The sequence below is a fragment of the Oncorhynchus nerka genome, linkage group LG15, assembly GCF_034236695.1.
Source record: "Oncorhynchus nerka isolate Pitt River linkage group LG15, Oner_Uvic_2.0, whole genome shotgun sequence".
Lineage (NCBI taxonomy): Eukaryota > Metazoa > Chordata > Actinopteri > Salmoniformes > Salmonidae > Oncorhynchus > Oncorhynchus nerka.
The window spans coordinates 51,106,080-51,118,389 of NC_088410.1; the positions used below are offsets into that span (position 1 = coordinate 51,106,080).

At 42.4% G+C, this 12,310-nt stretch overlaps 1 protein-coding gene across 1 annotated transcript in view; it reads right to left on the bottom strand.

Annotated features, from left to right (window-relative positions):
* Positions 1-363: 363 nt before the first annotated feature.
* Positions 364-12,310, bottom strand: part of raly (RALY heterogeneous nuclear ribonucleoprotein) — a 158,032-nt gene continuing 146,085 nt past the window's right edge. Inside the window, exons 9-10 of the mRNA XM_029682668.2 lie at positions 898-1,037; positions 364-557 (exon numbers count right to left, since the gene is read on the bottom strand). Of these exons, the coding sequence (XP_029538528.1) occupies positions 516-557; positions 898-1,037 (182 nt within the window). The 3' untranslated portion in view covers positions 364-515. The remainder of the gene's footprint in view (positions 558-897; positions 1,038-12,310) is intronic.

The window sequence follows — 12,310 nt, forward strand, 5'->3', positions numbered from 1 at the left end:
CAATTTAATCTGGGATGGTCCTGTGAGTAATGTACGTATCCATACATTATCTACAGAATTCTCAGAGAAACAAAACGGATTGAAATCTGCAAACAGTCTATATTTCACTGGGTGGGGGGGGGGTCAATAAATAAGTGGTGGCTGGTTTTCTGCATATTTTAAGTATTATTGCTTACCCACTTTTTCAAAGAAGACCGCAATTGCTTACTGGATCTACTTAGCTAGCAAGCTACCCAGACGTTATCCATGTGAGTGCTCTAGCATTTATTAATGTTCCTACATTCAAGTCAATAAAGCACTTTACCATCATTTATATAATGATTGACTAGCTGCCATGCTATTTGGACCAGGCTGTCTTTCAAAAGCACAGCTATGAATGTGCATCAGAGTAGTTCTGTTCTGACCTATTGTCTCATACAAATGCCCGGTGGCCATGCACATTTCAAGTAATTAGTGTCAATCGAAAGTTTCTTTGCTTCACTTGAGTATTTCGACATTCAGAACAACTTGCCTTTTTATTGCAGGTTGGAGTCCATTTCTGATAGGTGGTTGTTTTCCTGTGAAATGACGTGAGGAGAAATGTGAGGGAATTTAATGTAATATCATGCAATAGAACTTATGATTGAGCAAACATTAGTTCAGACAGCGTGTGATGCCAGTACAATACCGTGCTAAAGCCAAAACACACACACAAATGTCATATGTGACCTCAAATACCTTCACACCTCCACCCGCATCCATACTGCCTTCACGCACGGCCACACAAAGGTACATACGCACGGCCACACAAAACACACTAACCCCCACCCTTGTAAATATGCTTGCACATGCACACACACCCCACATCAATACAGGCTTCAAGCACACATTCTTGCAAGCACAAACACACAATCTGACCATGTCGTCATCTTCACACTCATTCTGTGTGACGTCCTCCTCCACATCACTGTTATGGGGCTCGTCTACCAGCTCCTCTGTGTCTGAGAATGACTCGTCCTGAAACACCTCACTCTTGTTGTCCTCTGACGTCCGTAGCTCTACACACACACACACACACAGGGCTCTACATTTACATTGTTTTACTTTAAAAGGGTAAGAGCACAACAACATCTTGAAACACAAGAAAATATATTTTTTTAAATCGATTGAGATATAGCCTATATGATTTCCAGCTACTTCTGAAGTACAAGTTGTGCCCTATAAACAAATATGTAATCATGTAAATACATTTGTTTATTATTAAAAGCTAAAATGTTGATACAAATCCCTCATTTATGGAATATTAGGTTTCTATATTATATAAAAGTACAATTTTCCTTTCGAGACACATTACAATGAAAATTGTACACTGTCTCTTTAAGTGTCACGTTTGTGATGACAACATTCTAGAGATCGGTCATTCGTTCATTGCTATGATTATTGCTCTCCTGAAGAAGCTATCCCTTTTACTTCCTGTGCCCCCAAATGTTTGAATATACTGGTAAAGTTAGCCGGTTCTTTGCTAGCTAGCTGATGAGGAAACAAACATGACTGAATAGATTTATTTCTGTCACACGGGTGCTGCTGGTCCATTCACAATTCACCTGCGGGAACATGGCGGCTCTTAACACCAGAAAACAGAAAGAGCTGGCCATTACTACAATAGATTGTTCGTGAGGAGATTACCTCTATCCTCAATTTGCAATTAAAATCGTTAAATTAATCACCTGCATTGCTCACTTCTAAAGTGGATGCCTATTCAACTAAAGTGGAAAGTCTGGAGAATGTGGCCAATGCGACAGAGGTGCGACTCCATTTCTCAAGCGGTTGAGTGGCATGGTATCTTGGAAAAAGCCCACCCCATACCCATCAAACCAAATTACTCCACATCCATGCTTTTTCCGTCGTATGCTCCCCGGACATACAAGAGTACAATAAATGCTTTGAGTTAAATGCTTTCCATTTATGTCCCTGTCCCTTTTCTGTGCGCATGAGCAACAGTGCAATCTCTGTGCAGCAACATCTGCATGTCACAAACTCGTCACTCTTTTCTACCCAAACTGTGCCATCCCTTCCAGACTCCTGTCTCACCGTGGCAGTTGAGATCACTGTCTGTTTGCTCTGTCCTGGTTCTGCTGCGGCGAGGCTCAAAGTCAACATGAGATTCACACGAAGACTCCTAATTAACAATGTAAATTTCAAGCTCAATCCATCCGTCCGATCCTCCATCCAACTCCAACTCATCTAAATTCTGCAGTGAGTCCATTTGTTTGGGTTAGGTTGGGAATAGGTGTGAAAACTTTTTTTTAAAGGCTCTAAACAATTTTCTGTTTGTGATTTAAAAATTCTGACAAATGAGCAGTGTAAAATACAAACATTTAGTAAAAGTCAGGGAAAGAACAGGACATTTTTTAAAGTTACAAAATCAAACGTCAGTGGCCGTGTTAACTAGTTTGCTAGATTGAAACTGCTGGGGGAAACTATCGAATGTTCATTTCCACCAACAATCTGAGTTAAATTCACCTGTAGCTGTAGCTAGGTAAAAAAAAACTCGAACTACTTCGTTCCCCTGCCTGTTTATTGACGCATTGGAGACTGAAAAAGTTGGCAATATAGCTAAATGCCCCTCCTGATTTTACCACAAATAGGCTTTGTTTTGATATCATTTGGCTGATTAGGCTTGTGCACATTTACCTGAGTTTCATTAGTTAGCTAAGTTACTGACTGACTTGCGTAATTCTTATTCATGTTCTTGTTGCATTTCAGATGGAGAGGGAGTTGGATCACAAAAAGGAGCATGCTGCAGACAGACCAGGGCCCGTATTCACAAAGCATATCAGAGTAGCAATACTGATTTAGGATCAGTTTGGCATTTTAAGATCACAATGAATATTATTACATTGACAAGGGGAGCTGGTCCTAGATCACTATTCCTAGTCTGAAGACACTTTGTGAATACGGGCCCTGGAATAAAGCTCTTGCCCAATACCTTGCACAGCAGTCGTTTCATCATAGGACGCTAGAGGTTTTAGTTGATGCTTATGAACTGAATAGAAGTGAATTTCCATCCAGTTGGTGACAGATTTATGCGAATATTCTGACTCCGCATAAAAAACATGCATATTTTCCCACCAGAGGTTTCCATTAAATGTACTTGTTGCAGATAAATGGCTGTACGTGATGAACTATTGTATATAAAATATGTTTTGCAGTTAAATTCCCATGTACCAAATAAAAAATACAAGTTCAATGGGTTTACATCGCATTTTCAACTCTACTGATGGTTTTCTCAAATGTGTTTGTATTATATAGCTAGTATTTATTTATTTATTTTTTATTTATTTCACCTTTATTTAACCAGGTAAGCAAGTTGAGAACAAGTTCTCATTTACAATTGCGACCTGGCCAAGATAAAGCAAAGCAGTTCGACACATACAACGACACAGAGTTACACATGGAGTAAAACAAACATACAGTCAATAATACAGTAAAAAAACAAAACAAAAAAAACAAGTCTATATACAATGTGAGCAAATTAGGTGAGAAGGGATGTAAAGGCAAAAAAGGCCATGGTGGCAAAGTAAATACAATATAGCAAGTAAAACACTGGAATGGTAGTATTGCAATGGAAGAATGTGCAAAGTAGAAATAAAAATAATGGGGTGCAAAGGAGCAAAATAAATAAATTAATTAAATACAGTTGGGAAAGAGGTAGTTGTTTGGGCTAAATTATAGGTGGGCTATGTACAGGTGCAGTAATCTGTAAGATGCTCTGACAGTTGGTGCTTAAAGCTAGTGAGGGAGATAAGTGTTTCCAGTTTCAGAGATTTTTGTAGTTCGTTCCAGTCATTGGCAGCAGAGAACTGGAAGGAGAGGCGGCCAAAGAAAGAATTGGTTTTGGGGGTGACTAGAGAGATATACCTGCTGGAGCGTGTGCTACAGGTGGGAGATGCTATGGTGACCAGCGAGCTGAGATAAGGGGGACTTTACCTAGCAGGGTCTTGTAGATGACATGGAGCCAGTGGGTTTGGCGACGAGTATGAAGCGAGGGCCAGCCAACGAGAGCGTACAGGTCGCAATGGTGGGTAGTATATGGGGCTTTGGTGACAAAACGGATAGCACTGTGATAGACTGCATCCAATTTGTTGAGTAGGGTATTGGAGGCTATTTTGTAAATGACATCGCCAAAGTCGAGGATTGGTAGGATGGTCAATTTTACAAGGGTATGTTTGGCAGCATGAGTGAAGGATGCTTTGTTGCGAAATAGGAAGCCAATTCTAGATTTAACTTTGGATTGGAGATGTTTGATATGGGTCTGGAAGGAGAGTTTACAGTCTAACCAGACACCTAAGTATTTGTAGTTGTCCACGTATTCTAAGTCAGAGCCGTCCAGAGTAGTGATGTTGGACAGGCGGGTAGGTGCAGGTAGCGATCGGTTGAAGAGCATGCATTTAGTTTTACTTGTATTTAAGAGCAATTGGAGGCCACGGAAGGAGAGTTGTATGGCATTGAAGCTTGCCTGGAGGGTTGTTAACACAGTGTCCAAAGAAGGGCCGGAAGTATACAGAATGGTGTCGTCTGCATAGAGGTGGATCAGAGACTCACCAGCAGCAAGAGCGACCTCATTGATGTATACAGAGAAGAGAGTCGGTCCAAGAATTGAACCCTGTGGCACCCCCATAGAGACTGCCAGAGGTCCGGACAGCAGACCCTCCGATTTGACACACTGAACTCTATCAGAGAAGTAGTTGGTGAACCAGGCGAGGCAATCATTTGAGAAACCAAGGCTGTCGAGTCTGCCGATGAGGATGTGGTGGTTGACAGAGTCGAAAGCCTTGGCCAGATCAATGAATACGGCTGCACAGTAATGTTTCTTATCGATGGCGGTTAAGATATCGTTTAGGACCTTGAGCGTGGCTGAGGTGCACCCATGACCAGCTCTGAAACCAGATTGCATAGCAGAGAAGGTATGGTGAGATTCGAAATGGTCGGTAATCTGTTTGTTGACTTGGCTTTCGAAGACCTTAGAAAGGCATGGTAGGATAGATATAGGTCTGTAGCAGTTTGGGTCAAGAGTGTCCCCCCTTTGAAGAGGGGGATGACCGCAGCTGCTTTCCAATCTTTGGGAATCTCAGATGACACGAAAGAGAGGTTGAACAGGCTAGTAATAGGGGTGGCAACAATTTCGGCAGATAATTTTAGAAAGAAAGGGTCCAGATTGTCTAGCCCGGCTGATTTGTAGGGGTCCAGATTTTTCAGCTCTTTCAGAACTTCAGCTGAATGGATTTGGGAGAAGGAGAAATGGGGAAGGCTTGGGCGAGTTGCTGTTGGGGGTGCAGTGCTGTTGACCGGGGTAGGAGTTGCCAGGTGGAAAGCATGGCCAGCCGTAGAAAAATGCTTATTGAAATTCTCAATTATGGTGGATTTATCAGTGGTGACAGTGTTTCCTATCTTCAGTGCAGTGGGCAGCTGGGAGGAGGTGTTCTTATTCTCCATGGACTTTACAGTGTCCCAGAACTTTTTAGAGTTAGTGTTGCAGGAAGCAAATTTCTGCTTGAAGAAGCTAGCCTTGGCTTTTCTAACTGCCTGTGTATAACGGTTTCTAGCTTCCCTGAACAGCTGCATATCACGGGGACTGTTCGATGCTAATGCAGAACGCCATAGGATGTTTTTGTGTTGGTTAAGGGCAGTCAGGTCTGGGGAGAACCAAGGGCTATATCTGTTCCTGGTTCTAATTTTCTTGAATGGGGCATGTTTATTTAACATTGTTAGGAAGGCATTTTTAAAAAATATCCAGGCATCCTCTACTGACGGGATGAGATCAATATCCTTCCAGGACACCCCGGCCAGGTCGATTAGAAAGGTAGTATGCAAACTTTGGTATTGGCACATGTGCACTAGCCCAGGTGTTCCCAAACTTTTTCACTCGGTGCCCCCTTCCAGCATTGGAACATCTTTATGCCACATCTATTTAAGGGCACCAGCACTGATCATGAGGCTGTTCACACCCTTCTTGTTGGAGATAATTTAGCATGTTTAAAGCTTTTTCCTGCAATTCTGCACATTTGATCAAAATATATATATATATATATATATATATGCCACACAAAGCAAATTTTCTTGCAATTCTATACATTTTGCCATGTCTAATGTGTATTCGTGATATTTTAGTGACAAGAAAATTACAACGATATCTATGGGCAAAAAAATAAATAAACGTCAGCTAACATGGGCTAGTTGATCTAGACATTTCTGACAGGTTATAAAGAGCTCTCTATGGTATTCAATGACTAACATGACAAGAGGAACTGATGATGCACTGCCCAATTGAAACTTTCAAGAGTAAGTTTAAAGCCAGACTGAGTTCCTTTCCGCCCCCCTTAGTGAACCCTCGGCCCACACAGTTGGGAGCCACTACTCTAGCCAACCGCGGGCTAGAGTGCAAATAGAGCCTACATGAGATTATTATTATTATGGACAAAAGAGCAAGATTATTTGTATTTGTCAAACGGCAGTCGAGCTTCAATCATCATGTCACCAGAAGAGTGAATCCTCTACATCTGGCTATCAGTGGAGTCTTGACTGGCAGCGAAACTTACTGCCTTTTTAAAAAACATAGCTGATATGGCTGAGTTGCTTAAACAAATGTGGTTTTACTGACAATTGAGATATACAAACTATAGCATACAGGGACAACAAGCAGATAAGAGGCAATCCATAATTTTGGTTAAGACATTAATGAGCGAGCTAGATCAGACGTAGTCAATCTAAATATTTGTTCAGCACTTTTGAAATGTACAGCAACAGAATTCAGAACATGGGTGGTTCTTACAGTATTCTCCCTATAGGTGGCATATAAGCAGACAATGAAATCTCTTACAATATTTGATGATTACATTTCTCTAAAACAGGCTATAGGCTACATGTGCACCAACAAGTCAGAACAGTTATGAGGGGGAAAGGGACCAAATTATTAGGGTGAGGCACATGGGCTACTAAAAGCTTATTACAAAGCATACTTAGTATTACTTTCTTAGCTACAGTATACATATCTCCCTGGCATATTACAGCATTTATGCAGCGGCATACAAAACATTTTTGTGTAGGGCTCATGAACAAGCGGCGGTCTTTCGTGGTTAAATTTTGTTATCAAAGTCTGGCATAATCTGGATTTATGGTGCTTTCAAGACAACTGGGAACTCGGTAAAAAAAAGTGATTGGTGGCAGGTAGCCTAGTGGTTGGTGTTGGGCCACTGATCAAAAGGTTGCTGGATCGAATCCCCGAGCTGACAAGGTAAAAATCTGTCGTTCTGCCCCTGAGAAGGCAGTTCACCCACTGTTCTCCAGGTGCCGAAGACGTGGATGTCGATTTAAGGCAGCCCCCCACACCTCTGATTCAGAGGGGTTGGGTTAAATGCGGAAGACACATTTCAGTTGAAGGCATTCAGTTGTACAACTGACTAGGTATCCCCTTTCCCTTCAGGTCAGAGCTCTAGAAAGAGATCCGAGTTCCCGACTTGGATGACTGTTCAAAACGTATTTTCCCAGTCGGAGCTTGTGTTTTTGTTTCCAGTTGTTTTGAACATGACATAATTCATGCTGGATTCACAGCATGGCCAATGTATTCAACCTTTTCTGACCCATGGCATTTTATTGTTTCTCCTTTTAAACTTGGAATAGAGACCCTTAAACCCAGACATGGACCACACACCCACTCCACTGAATATCAGGCTAGTGATTGCTTTGCAATGCTTGCAGTTAGCCACTGTCACGGATTCAAGCTGCCTGACTGAATACTGGGGCAGTGCTTCAGTGCTAACAGAAGCAAGGACCTTACCTGGGAGCACAGCAACAGTTTCTCTCACAGCCATTCTGTCAACATGTATTGTATATAACCACTCAAATTCATACAATGTACTACAGGCAAAAGCCCAGACTTAAATTCACTTTGTCCATTTGACCCATTCGTAAATCTTGACTGGAATAATATACAGTATGTTTTAGTTTACACACCTGTGTGATGTGTCTGGTGTAAATTAATGGAAAGGAATTCACCCTGGACATGAGAATGTCACTGATGTTAGACCTTTTCAATCATAAGCTCTAAGTGATATCTTGATGTTGAAGTTAGCACAGAAGTAAAAAAAAAAAAAAAAAGAAAAGAGCCTAACGTGCCAAACATGCTATGAAAAAGTTGTTTGTAATCTTAACAATTGAGTTAAATATATAAAAAATGAAAATGATTTGTTTATACAAAACTTTATTGCATTGGTCATCCCCAAAATGTGGCCATTGAAAGGGTTAGTTGCATCCTTCCTCAGGGAACTGTCTGCGGATAGCTGACAACAGGGTGGCAGGTGTTTTGATGCACTGCTCTAGAGTACTATAGCCCAGCAGACTCACCTGGGGATAGGTGCATGGACACATGCTAGTTCTTTATAAAAGTCTGGGATACTTTTACAGAGATGAGAGAGCATGCGTTTGAGTGAGTATATTAAATCCAATCAGTGGCCCTGGATAATATGCTGTGCAATCACACAGACAGAATGCCATAGTGAAGAAATGTCCCTTTTTGAGGACCATGTCTTTCAAAGATATTTTGTAAAAATCCAAATAACATCACAGATCTTTTATTGTAAAGGGTTTAAACACTGTTTCCCATGCTTGTTCAATGAACCATAAACAATTAATGAACATGCACCTGTGGAACGATCATTAAGACACTAATAGACTAACAGACGGTACGCAATTAAGGTCACAGTTATGAAAACCTAGGACACTAGAGGCCTTCCTACTGACTCTGAAAAACAAAGAAAGATGCCCAGGGTCCCTGCTCATCTGCGGGAACGTGCCTTAGGCATGCTGCAAGGAGGCATGAGGATTGCAGATGTGACCAGGGCAATAAATTGCAATGTCCATACTGTGATACGCCTAGACAGAGCTACAGGATGGACAGCTGATAGTCCTCGCAGTGGCAGACCACGTGTAACAACACCTGCACAGGATCGGTACATCCGAACATCACACCTGCTGGATAGGTACAGGATGGCCAGGAACGCACACCAGGAACGCACAATCCCTCCATCAGTGCTCAGACTATTCGCAATAGGCTGAGAGAGGCTGGACTGAGGGCTTGTAGGCCTGTTGTAAGGCAGGTCGCCACCAGACATCACCGGCAACAACGTCACCTATGGGCACAAACCCACCGTCGCTGGACCAGACAGTACTGGCAAAAAGTGCTCTTCAATGACTGGTCACGGTTTTGTCTCACCAGGGGTGATGGTCGGATTCTCGTTTATCGTTGAAGGAATGAGCATTACACCGAGGCCTGTACTCTGGAGCGGGGTCGATTTGGAGGTGGAGGGTCCGTCATGGTCTGGGGCGGTGTGTCACAGCATCGTCGGACTGAGCTTGTTGTCATTGCAGGCAATCTCAACGCTGTAGTACCCTTCCTGCAGGCTCAACCTGAAAGGACCCTCCATCATGAAAATGCCACCATACTGCTCGTTCTGTGAGTGATTTCCTGCAAGACAGGAATGTCAGTGTTCTGCCATAGCCAGCGAAGAGCCCGGATCTCAATCCCATTGAGCACGTCTGGGACCTGTTGGATCGGAGTGTGTGGGCTAGGGCCATTCCCCCCAGAAATGTCCAGGAACTTGCAGGTGCCTTGGTGGAAGAGTGGGGTAACATCTCACAGCCAGAACTGGCAAATCTAGTGCAGTACATGAGGAGATGCACTGCAGAACTTCATGCAGCTGGTGGCCACACCAGATACTGACTAACTTTGATTTTGACCCTTACCACCCCTTTGTTCAGGGACACATTATTCCATTTCTGTTAGTCACATGTCTGTGGAACTTGTTCAGTTTGTCTCAGTTGTTGAATCTTGTTATATCCAGGATTTTACAAGTTTATGGTGTATAGGGCCTTTGTGCTCTTGTAATAGTATCATGCAATGGCTGCAGATCAATGTCTTCCATTGTGGAATGGTGGCATCTACACAACATGACCAAAAGTATGTGGACACTTGCTTGTTGAATGTCTCATTCCAAAATTCACATGGAATTGGTCCCCCCTTTGCTGCTATAACAGCCTCCACTCTTCTGGGAAGGCTTTCCACTAGATGTTTGAACATTGCTGAGGGGACTTGCTTCCATTCAGCCACGAAGATTAGTGAGGTCGGGCACTGTTGTGGAGCGATTAGGCCAGGCTCGCAGTCGGTGTTCCAATTCATCCCAAATGTGTTCGATGGGGTTGAGGTCAGGGCTCTGTGCAGGCCAGTCAAGTTCTTCCATACTGATCGACAAACTAAATCTGTATGGACCTCGCTTTGTGCACAGGGGCATTGTCATGCTGAAACAGAAGAGTTGGTAGCACAGAATTGTCTAGTATGTCATTGTATGCTGATTGTCCTTCATTGGGAATCATGAAAAACAGCCCCAGACCATTATTCCTCCTCCACCAAACTTTACCGTTGGCACTACGTATTCGAGCAGGTAGCGTTCTCCTGGCATCCACGAAATCCAGGTTAGTCCATCATACTTCCAGATGGTGAAGCGTGATTCATCACTCCGGAGAACACGTCCAATGGCGGCGAGTTTTACACCAGTCCTGCTGCGGCTTGGCATTGCGGCTGCTCGGTCATGGAAACCCATGTCATGAAGCTCACGACGAACAGTTATTGTGCTGACGTTGCTTCCAAAGGCAGTTTGGAACTTGGCAGTGAGTGTTGCAACCAAGGACAGATGATTTTTATGCGCAACACGCTTCAGCAGCAGTCCCATTCTGTGAGCTTGTGTGGCTTACCACTTTGCAGCAGAGCCGTTGTTGCTCCTAGACATTTCCACTTCACAATACCACCACTTACAGTTGACCGGGGTAGCTCTAGCAGGGCAGAAATTTTAAGAACTCGCTTGTTGGAAAGGTGGCATCCTATGAAAGTGTCATGTTTAAAGTCACTGAGCTCTTCAGTAAGGCCATTCCACTAGCCATGTTTGTCTATGGAGATTGCATGGCTGTGTGCTCAAGTTTATACAACTTTCAGCCAGAGCCAAATCCACTAATTTGAAGAGGTGTCCACATACCTTTGTCTAGATAGTGTAGCCAGCAGGCTCCAAGAAATCAGATGACAAACCTGCAGACATTAACAAAAGAAAATGGTTCCTGCATTTAGAGTTCATGTATCAGTTTGCCTATTTCATGATTCATGTCTGTAAATTACAACAATAGAGTTGATTAAAAAAACATGACATGTCATTCCAAGTGAATTATATTATGGCATCACGTCTCATCTCACTAACAATTGCTACCTCAACTTATTGACAATGACAACATCATGCTCCTCCTTATTGTACAGTAGTTTGCTTAGATGCCTGTGATTGTTGATACCAAACTGGCTCATGGTGATGTCGGAAAGATGTGCCTAGGTAACTAGCTAAGCGACAACCTTAAGTATCTACTCTATTTCTTAACCTTTCTAGCGCAGGGGTTCCCCTCGACAACATTCCGCTGAAAAGGCAGTGCGCGAAATTCAAAATCTACCCATCGTGTTAATCTACCCATCGTGTCCGATTTCAAAAAGGCTTTACAGCTAAAGCACAACATATGATTATGTTAGATCACCGCCAAGTCGAAAAAAATACAGCCATTTTTCCAGCCAAAGATAGGCGTCACAAAAAGCAGAAAAATAGATTAAATTAATCACTAACCTTTGATGATCTTCATCAGATGACACTCATAGGACATAATACACAACACGTATGTTTTGTTCAATAATGTGCATATTTATATCCAAAAATCGCAGTTTACATTGGCGCCTTACGTGCAGTAATGTTTTGATTCCAAAACATCCAGTGATTTTGCAGAAATACTCATAATAAACATTGATAAAAGATACAAGTGTTATTCACAGAATTAAAGATAGACTTCTCCTTTATGCAACCGTTGTGTCAGATTTCAAAAAAACTTTACGGAAAAAGCATAATCTGACAACGGCGCTCAGAACCCAAAACAACCAGAGGAATATCCGCCATTTTGGAATCAACAAAGTTAGAAACACCATAAATAATCACTTACCTTTGATGATCTTCATCAGAAGGCACTCCCAGGAATCCCAGTTCGACAATAAATGACTGATTTGTTCCATAAAGTTCCATCATTTATGTCCAAATAGCCACTTGTTGTTAGCGTGTTCAGCCCAGTAATCCATCTTCATGAGGCGCAGGCACTTCATCCAGACAAACTCGAAAAGTTCCGTTACAGTCCTTTAGAAACATGTCAAACGATGTATATAATCAATCTTTAGGATGTTAACATAAAACATCAATAATGT